General features: G+C 41.3%; 3 protein-coding genes across 3 annotated transcripts; 1 reads left to right on the top strand and 2 right to left on the bottom strand.

The window, feature by feature from the left end:
* Nucleotides 1-4361: 4361 nt before the first annotated feature.
* Nucleotides 4362-5659, bottom strand: tifa (TRAF interacting protein with forkhead associated domain). Its single transcript, XM_071899127.2, has 2 exons — nucleotides 5496-5659; nucleotides 4362-5326 (listed from the first exon to the last, which is right to left on the bottom strand). Exon 2 carries the CDS (start codon nucleotides 5293-5295, stop codon nucleotides 4702-4704), a length of 594 nt encoding a protein of 197 aa, XP_071755228.1. The 5' UTR covers nucleotides 5296-5326; nucleotides 5496-5659; the 3' UTR covers nucleotides 4362-4701.
* Nucleotides 5660-7326: 1667 nt separating this feature from the next.
* On the top strand, nucleotides 7327-11623 carry LOC139911576 (RNA-binding protein 4.1-like). Its single transcript, XM_071899116.2, has 4 exons — nucleotides 7327-7345; nucleotides 7954-8372; nucleotides 8497-9160; nucleotides 9574-11623. The coding sequence occupies exons 2-3, from the start codon at nucleotides 7964-7966 to the stop codon at nucleotides 9123-9125; spliced, it is 1038 nt and encodes a 345-aa protein (XP_071755217.1). The 5' UTR covers nucleotides 7327-7345; nucleotides 7954-7963; the 3' UTR covers nucleotides 9126-9160; nucleotides 9574-11623.
* A 1838-nt stretch (nucleotides 11624-13461) lies between these two features.
* LOC144543568 (uncharacterized) lies at nucleotides 13462-15077 on the bottom strand. Its single transcript, XM_078291870.1, has 6 exons — nucleotides 15032-15077; nucleotides 14539-14883; nucleotides 14272-14313; nucleotides 13991-14110; nucleotides 13742-13824; nucleotides 13462-13627 (listed from the first exon to the last, which is right to left on the bottom strand). Exons 1-6 carry the CDS (start codon nucleotides 15075-15077, stop codon nucleotides 13505-13507), a joined length of 759 nt encoding a protein of 252 aa, XP_078147996.1. The 3' UTR covers nucleotides 13462-13504.
* Between the last annotated feature and the right edge of the window lie 3424 nt (nucleotides 15078-18501).

Raw genomic sequence — 18501 nt, 5'->3', positions numbered from 1 at the left:
CTCTAAATCATAATAATAAAAACTTTCAGATCAAATTTGGATTCAGCTTAATGCCTGCGGGCGTACCTGGAGGGAGAAAGAAAACTGAGGTTATATAAAGCATTATCAGTAATGAAGTTGCAGCATACCGTAAAATGCTCAAAGCAACACTTTCATTTATATTTTCCGTATTTGGCAAAGACTGAGAAGTGCCACTTTCTCTCTTCCCCATTTTGAGGGTTTGCTTTGCTCATTGGGGTTATTTCAGCTCAAAGGAGGTTTCCTTTAAGCACACTCCTTCCTCGGGTGGTGGTTACACTCCCCAAGATGTCTGGATCAGTGGTTATGAAGGAAATATGTTGGCTGGACTGATCCAGTTCCCGCCTACACAAGGGCGGATATTTCATTTCACTGTTGGGGGGGACAATAAACAGAAAAATTTCTCAAGAGCAATTCCTGAAGGGGACACCAAAGGTGCCGCCAAAAGTACTGTTGTATTAAATGTATATAGAGGTCCATTATGAAACATTTCCATAAGCACTTCATTCCTTTCTTATGAAGATTTTATCAAATTGCCTTTGATATTACTGGGGTCTTTCTACTTGGCGTTTCGGTGCACTGAAAAATGATCGGATGTCTGTTTTTCTTTTCTCTGCCATTTTAACTGACTGGCTGACAAATAGACACACACACACACACACACACACACACACACACACACACACACACACACAGCATGCAGGTTATTTACAGTAGTAGGTGAGATGCAACACCCATTAACTGAACTAAAGCTAATATATGCCTAATTAGATTTAGTTTTCCCGAAAAAGCAGATCTCTAATGTTTTGCTGTCAGTGTGTAAAAGTCCAGAACGCTATGAAGCCTGCCAGAAACTTACTTATATTTTAACATAATGTTTGTTGTAATTATGTCTTTTTTATTAAGTCTCACAAATGAACAAAATTATGAACAAAATAACATAGTAGCAGCCATTTTACATGCAGTAAGAAAAAAATAATATACTTAGAACCTAATTACATAGGGTAAGTTAATCTTAAATATTATATTATAGAAATATTACTGTTACCATCTACAAAAGATAAAGTATTTTGGTATGAAATCCCGCATTTTAATTTAACCAACTATCCTGTATCATAAATACATGTCTGGCATTTGTAACAAACCAAACCGCTTGAAAATCGGTCGAAAATTCAGTGAGTTATGATGATTTTAATTGTGGACAGACCTCCTGCCTCCATACACACACATGCATTAGGAGACGCGGCTCCGTACCAACACGCTGACGCACGAGATTCAACCGCGAGGTAACGGAGCAAAATGTAGTCTGATTACAATTGTGAATGTGTTTTATTCTATTGAGTGGTAGAAGTAAAGAAAAATGTCTGACACATCCTTTGTTTTAAGTTAACCTTTGCAAAGTAGCTTCTTACTGGAGGTCTGCCACCACTGACACACTTCCAGAGATCCTCCACAGACACTCGTACCGAGGTCTAATGTGTGTGTGGGGGGGTTCGGGGAGGCAGGTAGGCAGTGGACCGAACCACTGTGAGGCATATGAGGGGGGGACTCAATCTTTCGAAACTTAAAAACGCATTGTTTTGCGTCTATAATTAAGTGCTTTCAATGCATATTATTATATTATTTAAAATTATATAGTTATGTTTACAATGATATATTGAGGGGGACAACTCTCTGTTAGTCCCAGGAAGGGGGGGTCCGGACCCCCCTGTCCCCCCCGTGATTTCCGCCCCTGGTTAGTCAGGCCCTCTATCACCATGATGTCATTCAGCCACTTTCCCAATAAGCCACAGAACAACAGCATCAGCCTAAACTTGTGTTTGAGTGCAATGTTTCTTTTTCAGTGTATTGAATTTACAGTTGGTACTGGCAATTCCCTCTAAAAATGACATTTATAGATATGTAACCGGTGAAATTCTGCGTTGTGTGGAAGGATTTAAGGTTTAAAATAAAACACAGTAAACATACCTGACATGAAATAAGAAAAACAAAACAAATCCTCCAATTTAATACAGCATTCCAGCTCCTGCACAAATGAAATTAAGGAAAAAGGGGGAATGTTAGCTTAACTCATATAGTTGTTAGCTAGCAGATTTCGTTGTTAAATATAACTTTATATAAGGGCCAATACATGACAATCTATAAACTAACAGGTGCATCCAGACTTTATGACGGAAGGGATAACAAAAATAGAAATATGAATGATAAGAAACAATAAGATGGATTGTGATATAATACGGGAGGGAAAATGACACCCACCTCTCCCATAGGGGAACACAGCAAAAGGGGAGAGGTGAAGGGGGACAGGAAGTTTATGGGGGCAAGGAGAAGGAGGGGTGCAGGAGGGGGTGGGGCTCTTACTGTACATACTGTAGCCTATATGACAGCAGAATTGTCAATGAAGGTAGAAGAAAACCGTCAGGTATACAAACTAAAATAACAGGTTTAGTGTAATTATACACGGTAACAACTCTGTTACAGATACATCCCAGCTTCATCCTTGGGTATCTGCATCTCCTCACATGAAGAAGAGCACATAGTGTCAATGGAGTTGTTGACAAGAAGTGCAGCAGTTGTAAAATGTTGGGAATGTGGTCGTCATCATCTACTGTAGGCGCAGGGGCGGAAATCACGGGGGGGACAGGGGGGTCCGGACCCCCCCTTCCTGGGACTAACAGAGAGTTGTCCCCCTCAATATATCATTGTAAACATAACTATATAATTTTAAATAATATAATAATATGCATTGAAAGCACTTGTGCTAATTATAGACGCAAAACAATGCGTTTTTAAGTTTCGAAAGATTGAGTCCCCCCCTCATATGCCTCACAGTGGTTCGGTCCACTGCCTACCTGCCTCCCCGAACCCCCACACACACACATTAGCCCTCGGTACGAGTGTGTGTGGAGGATCTCTGGAAGTGTGTCAGTGGTGGCAGACCTCCAGTAAGAAGCTACTTTGCAAAGGTTAACTTAAAACAAAGGATGTGTCAGACATTTTTCTTTACTTCTACCACTCAATAGAATAAAACACATTCACAATTGTAACCAGACTACATTTTGTTCCGTTACCTCGCGGTTGAATCTTGTGCGTCAGCGTGTTGGTACGGAGCCGCGTCTCCTAATGCATGTGTGTGTATGGAGGCAGGAGGTCTGTCCACAATTAAAATCATCATAACTCACTGAATTTTCGACCGATTTTCAAGCGGTTTGGTTTGTTACAAATGCCAGACATGTATTTATGATACAGGATAGTTGGTTAAATTAAAATGCGGGATTTCATACCAAAATACTTTATCTTTTGTAGATGGTAACAGTAATATTTCTATAATATAATATTTAAGATTAACTTACCCTATGTAATTAGGTTCTAAGTATATTATTTTTTTCTTACTGCATGTAAAATGGCTGCCACTATGTTATTTTGTTCATAATTTTGTTCATTTGTGAGACTTAATAAAAAAGACATAATTACAACAAACATTATGTTAAAATATAAGTAAGTTTCTGGCAGGCTTCATAGCGTTCTGGACTTTTACACATTGACAGCAAAACATTAGAGATCTGCTTTTTCGGGAAAACTAAATCTAATTAGGCATATATTAGCTTTAGTTCAGTTAATGGGTGTTGCATCTCACCTACTACTGTAAATAACCTGCATGCTGTGTGTGTGTGTGTGTGTGTGTGTGTGTGTCTATTTGTCAGCCAGTCAGTTAAAATGGCAGAGAAAAGAAAAACAGACATCCGATCATTTTTCAGTGCACCGAAACGCCAAGTAGAAAGACCCCAGTAATATCAAAGGCAATTTGATAAAATCTTCATAAGAAAGGAATGACGTGCTTATGGAAATGTTTCATAATGGACCTCTATATACATTTAATACAACAGTACTTTTGGCGGCACCTTTGGTGTCCCCTTCAGGAATTGCTCTTGAGAAATTTTTCTGTTTATTGTCCCCCCCAACAGTGAAATGAAATATCCGCCCTTGTGACTAACATTTCCTCGCAGCAGGTCCTTTAATAAGAAATGTAGTAACGCTGTGCGAAAGAGCTTCGGTTTCAATAAATTTGATGCCGAGAAAAGAGGCGTGTGTTTTGTGTCTGGGTTGGCAGTGTAACAGTAACCCGAGCCCAAGAAAAAATGCGGCCTATGTTGCCTCATCTCAAGGAATTCTGGAAAAACCTGCTCCCTATAAGGTTAGGAGCTGAGGCACTGTGCTGTTTGTTGAGAGGGTCAACAATATCCATGTGTTTAACAGATAGAGACACATAAACTACTACTGAATGGGAAATGAAGGCCTCAAAATAGCTTGTCAACTCTATAAATAAGATTTTTTTTTACTTGAGACAACATTCAGAAAAAATGACAAGATTACTAAATAGATGATTTAATGGGATTTGTGTATAAATGAATAGCCTTAGCACTTCACAATAGGCATACTAATACTAAGATCACAGCTTTCCAGTGTATAGAAATAGTCTATAAAAATATATATGCTTAGTGCAAAGTAAAAATACAGATTTCACATTGCAAAAAAGATTTATATACAAGCATGCTTAAACTATGATGTAACGACTACACAGCACTCATTTGTATTGCCTTCAAACGCAAGTCAGTCTTAAGACAGCTTGACATCTTTCACAGTAAGAGGGTTTACAGTGTCAGGCAGTGAGAGGTGATTCCATCAGGAGTGATACATGAGAGTCTCATCAGTCTCCAGAGGGCCGCGCACCCTCAGTTCAGCCGGGAAGCTGTTGGTCACGCAGTGGCACGAGCCCGTGTCCATGATGGCCGTCATGCTCGGCACGCCCGCGCCCGTCTCCCTGGACGGAGGCACTGGCAGCACCTCGAACTCCACCTCAAAGTTGCCCTTGGCCTCGCCCGACTCGCGGATCACCAGCATCTCGTACTCCCCGAACCGGATCAGGGCCTTGTCCGGGAGGTCGGCCCTCTCCAAGAAGCCCAGCGCCAAGCCGTTCACCGACATCCGCCCCCTCTGGCTCAGGTTCTGCACGGCGAAGAGCGTATCCGGGCTCATGGGCGTGCGGTAGGCGTGCAGGGCCAGCTGTTTGCGGGACACCCGGGGGTCGTCCAGGACGAAGGTGCAGGTCTGGCGGTCGCGGCCCAGCCTCAGGGGTTCGTCCACCGGGCGTTTGTTTCTGTTCCCCACGGGCAGCTGGTGGTAAAAGCCTCGGGAACTCTGCTGGGGGTGGTAGAGCTTGATGTGGAGGCAGGTCAGCAGGTCCTCTTCGGTCTCCATTGTCTGGGACGCATCCATCGTGGATGATGCAATCAACTGACCTCTTGATCTGTGTCAGTGATGAAAGGCTGTGGTGAGGGAGGGAATGCAAAGAGACACATGAACATTTGCATAGAGATGAGTGGGGGCTCACCGGTCAAACAGAAAGAAAGTAAAGTCATTCAACAAATAGATAACAAATACATTAATTCCTGTTGTCAGATGTGTCTGTGCCTTACCTGTATGTTGAATTTCTTTATGTGCTTTTCCTGAATACGCAGGCAAGGAGGGCCAAATGTTCACTGAGCGCTGGGCTTGACAGAGAACTAACGGTGTCAGATTATACTGTCCACATGAGAGTGAAAGCAGGAAGAGAACAGACTCCTCCTGCTCTTTGCAAGCTCTATCTCCCTACAGTGTCACAAGACCAAGTGGTAATGATGCTGCCTTCATGTGCAAAGTTGGAAATAGCATTGTTCTGAATTGGACGCACATGAACAACCCAACAGAGTGGTAAAGATGACAGGGAAACATTTTAATGAGGGGATATATTAATGGGATGGCATATGATAATGAATAAACAAATAAGACTGGGAATTTGGGGATTTTCTATGATAGCCGAGTTGCCAAGATGAAACATGTAGGAGCGGCAGAGTATGGAAGTTGTTTCAGCAACTGATTTCTAAAATAAAACAACAGCCATGTGAAAGCTACTTTTGTTACATAGTCCATGTATTGTGTTTTCTGATCAAAAGTTACTGGAATGCACCAATAAGTCGTAGGCTATTTACAACAGCCCAGACGTACGAGCTTAAGAGGAGCACCTGAATGCAGCATCACAGCTCTTGTAATTTCTCAGATGTCGCAACGTGAAACAGAAAGGACTTCAGCGCCGGTAGTTTGACGTGTTGTTGAGCACGGCAATACTTACAACCATGGCGGGAAACAATAAATCAGACAAGCGTCATTGTTACATGAAACAGTTTAAACATTAATCGGGAAACAGCTTATGGCGAGAAGTCCTATAATCAGCCTCTCCATTCCTTTATCTCCCTTTCTTTATAAATGCAATGCGAGTATGAATCAAGCAGTGAAAAACAAACTATGATGGGGAAAGAACTCTGTCACCCTTCCACACACTAAAAGGCCTATTTTTGATTCAGCACAATATTGGATGAAGTCATGGAGCCAAACCCCATGATGATGATGAATCATTTTACTGTCACCGGAATCACTTTATTTTATTTTTTTTACATTTCCTATAGGATTTACTGTGGTATAATTTTTTGTCCATTTTCAAGTTCTGGTGTTCTGCTTGTTTGTGTATCATTATGACTAATAGGATGACTATTTATTTTGTGTAAGGGCGATAAATACAATAAAAATACAGGGATTTGAATTGTCAGTTAACAAATAGTGCACTACTACATTCCAGTCTATCTTATAGCTCCATTCAGTTCAATATAATGGTATAATCGTACCATACAGCACTTGCATCATCATATCAGACACATCTTACATTGTGGTAAGTAGGATTTCATCATTGATGTAGTACAGCCATGTAAACAACCAATGAGACTCCCAGACGACGCGTCAGTGGGCGGGACTTTTGCCTCAGTGAAACTGAAAGAAAGCCGTTCGTTCGACCAAAGAGTTAATACTCTCAAGATGGTTTACATATCTATGACAGCCTGGTAACTTTAACTAGAGCCAAGAGTTTGCAAATCCAACTAAGATTTTCCCTAAAAGTGTACCATTCGGTGAAATCTGGTGTAATGAAAACCTGTTTACTCTTATTACTAACGTTATACATAAATGGCCAAAATACTTTTGTAAACTTGGTGATTTTATTATTTATTTTCGCTCATTTAAATATCTAGGTATCACAACGCTATACGTAGCTAAGACTTTAAACATTACACAGTTTTCCTAAATCAAATCGCAAAAAAAAGATACTGGACCGAATGAGAAACACTGTCATTTAAAAAGCGGTTCAGTCTGCCCGGCGTGAATTAAGCGAAGACGGAAGTAGGAAGCAGTGACATCTCTCGCTTCGCCTGTATTCTTTCCTGCGGCGACCGGTGGGAAGGTAACCAAAATTCTACTCACTGCTACTGGGCCGATTAACTACACGCTATTTTACAGATATCTGAAAAATACATCATTGTGCATCGATGTAATATCTAGTAAAAAAAGTAGAGGATTTGTTTATCAGCTAACCACTCAGCAGTGCTGACTGTGTGCAGTGAGGATTGGGGTGCTTTGTTGACTGCATGGCTCGACTAGCTAGCTTACCTTAGCTAACATTAGCTACGTTGCTAAACCAGGATTTGGTATTCCCTCGTCTTCTGTATTGGCTGGTTATATTTATATAATAATTCAGAATGTAGTATAACAAAAAGGGATTGGTATGTTTTGTAATTGTTCATTTAACTGGATAATGTGTTGAGAAACGCATGTAACAAATATGCCAGCTAAGCTAACGTAGTTTGCAAGGACAAAGGCCCTGTCCTTGCTGAATGCGTTGCTGTTTCCTGTCTGAGCAAAGGGTTTTAGGCGCACTGTTAGTTTTAATATGAAACTGGATAGCAAAGCAGTATGAATCAGGAAGACAATCAAAGGTGAAGATACTTGTTTTCCCTCCACATCCCTACACATCCTTACTAACGTTTTTCTCCAAAATGCTCCAAAAAACAGATTTATTACAATGGTGAAGATTTTTGTGGGGAATCTTCCTCGAGAGGCAGACCAGGAAGAAATCCAGGCACTCTTCACGCAGTATGGCACGGTCACAGAATGCGCCATCATCAAGAACTTCGCCTTCGTCCACATGGATGACCGCAAGGCTGCCACCAAAGCCATCAAGAGCCTGCACCTCTACAAGCTTCACGGCACACCAATCAACGTTGAGGCCAGCCACGGGAAGAACCAGGGCTCGGTCAAACTGCATGTGGCTAATGTAGAAAAAGGCTCTGATGACGAGCTCCGCGCTCTGTTTGAAGAGTATGGCACAGTCTCAGAGTGTGCCGTTGTCAAGAACTTTGCCTTTGTACACATGTCCAACTCTGACGAGGCCATGGATGCCATCAAGGGACTGGACAATGCCGAATTCCAAGGTAGGAAATGTCCAGTATGTTAAACCAGCCAATGTATAATGTGAAAAATTAGGATTATGCATACGTGTCGCATAATTCTAACACTGATTTTTCAACCTTTTATTTCTTTGTCTGCTTCTCATAGGCAAACGCATCCATGTCCAGATATCAAAGAGCCGCCCCAGACATGAGGAGCGGGAGGACTACCCGCCTCTTCCCCCAGACCGGGGTGGCTACTGGCCCCCGCGCTACCCAGGGGAGCGACACGAGCCTCCCCCGCCTAGCTACCTGAGAGGCCGCCTCAGCCACATACCCCCAGGTTACCCCGCCCCTCCCCTCCCACCCCCTCCCCCTAGACGAGCCGTTTACCCGGACCGCCCCTATGAGGGCGAGCGGGACGGCTACGGAGTGGTAGATTACTACGAGAAGTACCGAGCCCGTCCGTACGGCCTCGCCTCCTATGAGGACCGACGTGCCGGCGCCCCGCCTCCCCCTCCCCCCTCGGCCGTTGTCCGAGAACGTCTCATGACCTCGTCGCTCGACCCCTACGAGCGTCGGCCCCTCCCCCCTCCTCCGTCCTCGTACTACGCCCGAGACCGTAGCCCCCTCAGGAGAGCGCCGCCTCCGCCGATGGCCCCCGCCAGTAACGGCTACTCCTACGAGCGCTCCCGTCTCTCCCCGGTTTCCAGGGTCCCGGCATACGGAGTTCCTCGCGCCAGGGACCCCTACACGGAACGGTTGCCTCCGCCACCGCCTGCACGCTACGCTTATTAAGCAAGGCCCCCCCCCCTCCGCCGTGTGAACTCAAGGTGAGACTAGGTCTGAGAGAGACTGGTGTTCGTGTCTGTCTCTAAAGTTGCCCTGCGCCGCCGCAAAGGCAGAAGCAGCTTGTGCCCTGTCCCGCACGCTGTAGATCTTGTGGGGAAAGCGAGATCTGAAGAAGCATGCGTAAAATTAGCTATTCGACAAGTCCTAATTTCGTTGGCAGGCACATGCGTGCACTAACTTGAATTTCAAATAAACATCAGTTTGAAATAGATGTGGGATAAGCAGACCAGGACAAACTGGCAGGTTGTTCAGTCCGATCTCTCTGTGACTGAAGAACTAATCACAAGCTACAGAACTCGAGATAATAGTCGAAATGTAGACCGTTAAGATGGAACAACGTGCCTTGTATCTACAGTTGCAGACAGTTGACTTGTGTGATTTGCTCTTTTTTCAGGTTTTAACTATCCGACAGGATCGTCGTCCGACTGCGTCGCCGCACGCCGTCTCCTGATGTACGTGACACTATCCCCTCCCTGTCTGGCGGAGCGCGTTACGTTCCCCTGCAACGCTCACAGGAGGAACTGTATTGCCGACGTCCTCGTCTTTTTTTATTATTTTGGGACAGTTTTTACACTCGTATTGGTTTGCCCTAATTGTTTTACTTTGTCATTGTGCTGTAGTTATTTTAACACTCAACTCAAAGTCTGAGTTAGGCGTGTTTTTTGTTCCTTTTTAACTTTACGTTCTAATAATTAGTGTTCTGATATTGTGTGTGACATAGGAAGCTGAATCCTTACAGCACCAGTTTTAGGCGATATTTGTGACTGTAGATTTAATTCAACTGAATCATGTAATGTTTGGTATGAAATCAAACCTGCACGTTAGTTCCATCATCTTAAGCCTTCCCAATTATGGCCATGAAAACCTGCGTTTGGCGGTATTGTGAACATCTAAACTGCTACAACTTAGAAGCTTAACGTAATAAACTTGGAAAATAACTGTTAATAGGATAGTTACCGCAGTGCGTTCATATGTACCTGTTCATTGTCGGACCTATGTTTTCAATAAAGACCTGACTTGTGCAGTGATGCTAATGTTATTGATAGATGTGCTCAAAATCATGCCCACCGTTACCATTATGACTTCCTCTTGAAATCAGCCGAATACTCTGACACGATCCTTAGTCAAGCAACTTGCCTCTAGATTGAATGATAATTCGTTTATTCATCTTGAAATGGAGAATAATGCACTTGTTGCAATCGTTACGTTGATTCAAGAAACATCTCCTTTCCAATCTTGTCTGAAATGCCCCAACCTTTATCACTCACCAGCCCACATTTTAGCTGGTCCCCTTCACTGCCAAATTAAATATTCCCCATGCCACAGCTGAGGCGGGATGGGGTTAATATTTATTTAATTCCCTCCATACTCCACCAGGTGGGATTTCATAGAGTTGAGACTAGTTTACACTGAAAGCGCCTGTGGAGAGATGACACCAAAGGCTGCTGGAGGCCTTCGCAATCAACAGGTAAGTCCAGGGCATCAAGGACTGTTAAAGTAGCAACTGATGGTGACAGATGCATGTTCTCATTGTCATTTTTAATTTGTTGGCTGAAGATTACAAGATACAGGGTTCCTACACAGGTCGGGAAAGTATAAAAAATGATTTTTTATCATTTATTTTATAAGATGATCCATTTTATACAGTTCTAAACCTGCTGTCATTTATCATTTTGTATGAATTAATGAAAATTTAATATGTATAGGGGAATAACTATCCTCACCTACAGATGTGCCCTCGACAAGTCGACAGCCATACTGTCCAGCTAGTCAGTATACGTTATATTGAAAACCAACCATAATCCTCAAATCCAGTCAAGAAATTAAGGTTTGGGAAAAGGACAAGTGACAATGTGTAGGAACCCTGAAAATTGCAAATTTTGGTTGAGCTGGACACGAGGTAAGATCTCAGCAATCGTGGGCCAAAGGAACGGACTTGAGAAAAGCATCAGAAAATACACTGTCTTGATCCAGCAGAAGGCATTTTATTAAATCCTTGTACAGAGCATGACATGTAGATTTGCATTCTAAAATGGATATGTTATGTGTTTTTCTGAGAATTAATTTTAGTGTTGATGGCATGTGAGGAATAGATATATATATATACATTAGCTTGCTTATGATCACTCTTTGTATCCCGTAGATATTAATTCTGACCTGCATAAATAAAACATTTGAAACAATTATGGCCTCCCCATTGACTAAAGCAATATAATATCATATCTAGGCCTGTTTGTTTTCCAATAACATGGTTGAACTATACCAGCATTAACTGTAATTTCCTATTAGAATAAGTTTCCTCTCAGTCTTGAACCCACGAGTCCCACTTATTTGGATGTAGAGTGATATTTCTACCAGAGCAGCGAGTTGAACTGATTTCTCCAATTGTTTAAAAGGCAATATATCGTTTTACAATGCTGAATGTGACAATTGTTTGTCTTTCAATGTGCATATTGTTGGTTGTAATAAATATTTATGATTACAGTGCTGGCTGAAGTTTGGTGTGGTCAAATATTAACACATTTGCAGCTTCCCCAATAAGTCTCAAAATGTAGGCCAAACAGCCATGGAAGCAAACTTTCCTCTCGTAGTGGAGTGATGCAAATGCAGCTCGAAGATACTTGAATTTCAAGAAAGCAAATGTGAAAAGACCAGTTAACATTGGGTAAAACTTCATATAAAGGGATATTTATGTGGAATTGCAATTTTTTTCCACCTAGTGCTGCAGCATAATATTGGATAATCTTGATAACCATTTTCTCACCCTAAAATAGACAACATCTACCATGTAGATGCATATGGGGGCAGCAGCAGTCTGCAGACTGGCTGGAAAAAGATGGGACTTAAGCTCCATCATCTCATATAAAAAGTTGGACATTTTAATTAGATATAAGAACATCTACTTGTTATTCTACTAATATATCATTTTTGAGTGTTGCCCATTAAGTCTTAAAGGTGCCCTATTATAGGAATTAATTCTATGTCTTTAAGATGTACAGCCTGGAGCTGAACAGGAAACAACATTTTTCTTTTGTTTGGTGAAATCATAGTAGTGGAATTACATCTCAACCAGAAAATATACCCAAATCCCATGAAAATTGTGAAGTCATGAAGTCATTTTCTGTTGTGTATGACATCTCATTTTCACAAGGTAAACCTCTAATATCTTATATCTTATAGAAGTGTTGGGTTGCGTCAGACATCTTTTCTGCAAATTTGAAAGCGGAAGATGAGAGTGAAGTGAACCTGTGTGAAGTGTTTGGTTTGGTCTGAGATGAATGGAACAACATTGTTTGAAAAGAGATGGATACATAGTTGCCATGATTCTAACTGATTGCATCTCTACAAATACAACACAGAAATTATCTGCATGTCTTATTAGTAAAGAAATGAATTATATTTGTATCAAGTATCAAGTAATTGAATGAATTATATTTGTATCAAGTAATGTCATTGTTCTTCTGTGGAAACAGCGAGGCCTTTGTTGTGTGTGGTTGCCATGCAGAGAGCTGAAGGCCAGTCTTCCTGTGGTTGACACCTTGTTGGCTCAGTGCTGTTTGTCCTTGCAGTGGAAAATGACAGGGGGCATAAAGACTTGTTGCATGTCCACATGTGCATCCAAACACACCCAGGGTAGAAAACTGAAACGTTGCTGTATTGTTGGATTTTTCATTCACGCATTTGACTTACCAGTATAGACCAAGGACACATAAGGATATATCAGAAGTTAAAATATCCAATAAAATATAGAAATGCTAAAGAATACCATTTACACACAAACGTCTACACAAATGTAGAGGCCAATTATATTTTCTTTACATAACAGAAGCAAGTACGTCAGTATTCACTGCTTCCTTTGACCCGTTACAAAGCTTTGACATGACAGGCCTCATGGTTTTCACCTCAGTTGATCTCTTGCCACACTGTGCTGTCTCTTCCTGTCAAAGAAGTGATGTCTACCTAACTTGCTCCTCCCCTGCTGCAGACGCCCATCTAACTCTCTCTATAAGGGAATTTGGACAGCGATACTGGCCCCTCCTCTGTCACACATCAATCATATTCTTTTGCTATCTGATTGAGGTCTAACGTAGGCAATATAAGAGGAAGATTTGGTTTTGGCAAAGTGAGAGATAGAAAGATGAAGAAACGAAATGAAATGAAGAAAATCACTAGCAAGAGGATGTAAATCTTGCATGAACATTTGATCTTTATGACAAAATTTGACTGTTTATTCCAATGATAAAGAGAACACACAAGCAAAAATGTGACAACAATACAATAGCATCAGTTCCACACTGAGTTGCATTTCCAGTGTCTTCATGGTCCTATCTGGTGGCAGCATACACAACATTAGGTTCCACCTCTTTCTCTGATGCGGGCCTCCTGCTTCTCTTTGGTTTTGGATGGAAACTCAGCGCTGCGTACTTCAGCTCATCTGAGTCCAGATTCTGTAAATAAGAGTACACACAATCACACACATCTCACATAGCTGAGTTTGTCAGAGAAACAAACATCTTTAGCCGCATAATCATGACTTGAAATGATTCCAGCACCTTTTAAACCATAGAACATTTAAAAATAAATCTTAAAATTGGATTGACCTCACTTCTTTGCACTTTTTCTGGCTGTAGTTCATCTTTAGCAGCTAAATAACAGAGAGAATCAGTCCAGTCAGTTAATTATCATTGTCCATGAACATTGCTGTTGTCAATGCATTTGGTGCAGCAGGAACTTTTTGAATTGTCCATCATATTGGCAAAATTTACAAAAGAATATGCAACAAAATATAACAGATAGATTTTAGAAAGTACCTGTCTGAAGTTGCCTGATTTTGAGAACCAGACCGATGATGATCATAATGAGGAGAACAGTCACACCACCCAGGAAAACACAAGCCAGGCTTGTTATTCCATCAGGCTTTTCTACAAGAACTAAGGATTATTAAATTAGACACACTCAACTCTCCTCTAGTACTTTTAGACCTGAAAATGGACAAAATTAACTTTAGATAAGCTGTTTTAACTTCAAACAATTGACAAATATCAACCTGCACAATGAAATAAATCTTTATGACAGGGAGTGAGAATCTTACTTTTAGACTTGTCATCCCCTTCGTCATCAAATTCGCCATTATCTTTAAAAAAAGATGACGATAAAACTTCATCTTGATTTTATTTTGACTGTATTTCAGCATCATCCTATTTTGACAATGATTCAATATTCCACATTTAAGTTTCTTTTTTGTATATGTTGTTTTGAGGCTACTGTGAGAATAAATTTGAGATGTAAGTATTATGAGAAAGACATAACAGTCATGAAAGGGAGCTAAAAGACAGACAAGACTTAATGATGATCTTACCTTGAACCTTTAAATAAGTTGCATTGACAATGACTGTGTCTCCTTTTATGAAAAACCCACAGAAATAAAGTCCAGAGTCAGATAAATCCACTTGCTTGATTTTGAGAAAGACAGTGGAGACACTGGATCTCATTTCAAATTTGCCATTTTGAAAACCATCACAGTACGAAGCAGTTTCATCAGAGCCGTACAGAGAGGAGATGCAGCAGGGCTTGGATCTGGTGACCAGTCTGAACCAGACTGAGTAAATGGAATAATTTGAAATTTTGGTGCACATCAACGTGACTTCTTCACCAGGCTGGACCTCCACAGTCTGAGATTCAGAAACCGAGACAGGGATCCAGCCTGAAACAAACACCAGAGAGAACAAGTGATTTAATCCTAGGTTGATAAGTTATTAATTAGTTCTAAGCTTAAATTCTGGTGTGTTACTGTATTGATGAGAAGTTAGTGATGTAGTTAGTGTTGAGAATAATTGAATATCAGTACTTACTCACGTTGCAGAGAAGTAAAGCTGTTATCAATGCACAGCTCATCATTTTGCATATGACTGTATCGCTTCAATTGTACTTAATATAACTGAGCTCCAGTGAGGGGGCTTCAATGGAAAGAGGCGGGGCGTTTTATGTTGTTTATTTGTTTGCTCACAGTGGCCACATAAATGGCTTTGGAAAAAGAAGTGAGACTGCGAGATCATATCATATAGTACGAGACAAAGTCATTCTTAAGCCCATTTGAGAATCCTAGCTCATGTTTCAACAAATGTCTGGAAATGTACAGAAAATACATCAAAGCTGCTAAAAAGCCAACAGGAAAGACAGCCCTAACTTTTGTTGATCTGTTTTAAAAATGACCTCATTGGACAGTTCAGAACTGCTCATAACATTTATATCTGAGTCTGGTCTCTCTATGACTGAAGAACTAGACACAGGCTACAGAACTCAAGATAATTGTCAACATGTAGACGGTTAAGATGGAACAACATGCCTTGTATCTACAGTTGCAGACAGTTGACTTTTTTGATTTGCCTTTTCAGGTTTTAACTATCCGACGCATCGTCCGATTGCTCGCCTATAGGCTTTAGGAGGTGGTCTTTGGCACCCTAGGTTGCTTCCACAAGGGAGGACTGAGGGGAACCAATGGCAGAAAGGTGCCTGCAAAGGCCTGAAAACTGCTGTCTAGTGTGGTTTGCCTGAACGGTATGCTTGAGCACCGCCTGCTCAGTGGCCAGGCGGAACAACTTGACAGGGTCCACTGTGAGTCTGAACAAGAGCAGACATCACCTGTTCAAGCTCTCTTGACATGAGGCAAAAGCCTGCAATGAAGCATTGCTGACATCAGACTAGTGCAGGGAGGCTGAGGGAGCAAGCATGAGGTGAGAGAGGAAGTTGCTGATATGGCCCATGCCTGCCACTATGTCATAACCTTAGAAATGAGGTCATTAGTAACTCAACTTTGGGGTCGAGACCACCTGGCTTCCAACCTCAGGGCCTGGGGCCAGATTCACCAATGTGTTCTTAAGATAGATCTTAAGAAATGACATAAGAGGAAAATTTAGGAAGTTCTTAAGAAGGCTCTTAAGTGCAATTCCTCAATATTTTCTTAGTAACAGTCTCATTTCTTATGAATATCTTTAATTTTCCTACTTTAGAAATTCTCAAAATAGGTCCTGAATTAATTATGGTTAATACACTTTAGGCTTTCTACCATTGAGGCTAGGAGATGAGGCTAGAAGGCAACCCAAAGTGCTTCCATCGACAAAACAATTGGGTAAAAACCTATTTAGGGCAACTACAACTGATGAAGTATATGAAAAGATTTAAACATTGATTGCTGTTGGTAACTGTAAAATTTGCTAGCTTATTTTCAACAGACATGAGACAGAGGCCTACTTGAACCTACACCAAATAAAGCTTTACAATACATGTTAATCTTAATGTTAGGTGTAGGGGAACCTATGAAGACTTTGAACTATAACCTACTTGTCTAAAATTTGTTTAAATATATGACATTAGAGGCTTACCTTTTCACTGTAGGAATTTTAAGACAGGTGAAGGGCTGTCTTGGGGGGGGGGTATCACAGCATGACGCTTGCAAGGGGTAGGCTGAGATTAAGGACAAGGGGATGTCACCTCTGAGCAGGAGTTCCACTTTGGCTAGCCTAGTGGCCTTTAATGCTCGAGGCATGAGGCTGCAATTCATGCAAAGGTCCCTTCAAAGGCCTTCCCTCAGATGCTCAAGGCCAAAACAAGAGGGGCAAAGACCATAAAGCACTTAAAATGAACTTGAACTTTAACATGTGAGAAGATGAAAAGGAGCTATTTTTCCGGATGATGGTGGCAGTTATGCTCTCTGTCAGCATACGTCATCCTGGGTCACAAGTGACTTTGTTGGTATAAAGTCTCGACCTGCGTGTGCGGGAGACGGAAGATATTCAGTGTTGTGCACTGCCTCAGGAAGGATGAAATACCAGACTTGTTACAATCGTTACGTTGATTCAAGAAATATCTCCTTTCTAATCTGGTCTGAAATGCCCCAGCCTTTATCACTCACCAGCCTACATTTTAGCTTGTCCCCTAAAGAATCTCCATGTCACAGCTGAGGTGGAGAAGGGGGTTAATATTTAATGCATTGCCTCCATACTCCACCAGGTGGCATTTGAGTTGAGACTAGTTTACTCTGAGAGCATCTATGGAGAGATGACACCAAAGGCTGCTGGAGGCCTTTGAAATCAAAAGGCAAAAGTATGGAAACATTTTCAAACAAGCTCCAGTAAACGCATCACAACTGGACTTGGTTCTGATTGGCTCCCCTCAATAAAGAATTACTCCTTCCAATCAGGCCAGTTTGCACTGGAACGCCTCCACTCAGCAGGTTTACCTCATTTGAATTAGAGGAGCTGCTGCTATTGACCAATCATAATGATAATAATAATAATAATCAGGGTCCAGTATTGTGGTTTTGTGTGCCTGCGAGGACAAATTCATTCAGTAATACCTTTTGAACTAGACTATTTCTATTTTCAAATCATCATGAAGAACATACACAGTCATGGTAAGTGAATAATATTGGACCTTTACCGTTTTATTCTGCTGAATTGACAGTTCCCTGTGAAAGCCAACAGGGGGAACATGCTCAGCACAAGCTTGTTTCAAACTACCATGGATCTGCTGGCTTGACAAGAACAACACTGTGATCTGATGTTATGTCTTATACACCACAGGAGAGATGATTCAGCACTATACATGTTGTGGTACATGGTGCGTATACAGTACTGGTGTAGTGTTGTGTGGTTTACTGAAGATGTTATGTGGTTGAGAAACATGTCGTATGTAGATAAAGTAGCCAGGTTTCAGAAACAATAATTATTTTCAGGAGATAGAAACACATACACATCCTTCCTTCTCTCTTTAATTAATAACATGTGAGTTAGAAACATGCTGAGTAATAGTACTGAAAATAATTTCAAAGCTCAAGCGAATTGATATTGTAATTGTATCCAACATAAAAACAAGAATATTTAATTATTTTCTATCACTGAAATTGAAAGCTAATAATGACTTTGTGCCATCCAAGTAGCCATCAGACTGCTACTGCAAGACTGCCAGAAGAAAGACCATTGAGTGCTGGCATGTACAGCTTTAAGGGAATACCACTGAGTTTTTCATTCTCCCTGTGGTTGAGACCTTGCTGGCTCAGATAGTCAGATAGTGCTGTTTGTCACTTCACTGCAGTGGGAAATGACAGGGGGCATAAAGACTTGTTGCATGTCCACATGTGCATCCAAACACACCCAGGATAGAAAACTGAAATGCTGCTGTATCTTTGCATTTTTTATTCACACATTTGACTTACCAGTATAGACCAAGGACACATAGGCTATATCAGAAGTTAAAATATCCAATAAAATATAGAAATGCTATACAATAACATTTCTACATTGATGTCAGAACTTCTATCAGT

This window comes from Centroberyx gerrardi, chromosome 23, assembly GCF_048128805.1.
Source record: "Centroberyx gerrardi isolate f3 chromosome 23, fCenGer3.hap1.cur.20231027, whole genome shotgun sequence".
NCBI classification, from domain to species: domain Eukaryota; kingdom Metazoa; phylum Chordata; class Actinopteri; order Beryciformes; family Berycidae; genus Centroberyx; species Centroberyx gerrardi.
This window is presented reverse-complemented; position numbering and strand designations above follow the sequence as displayed.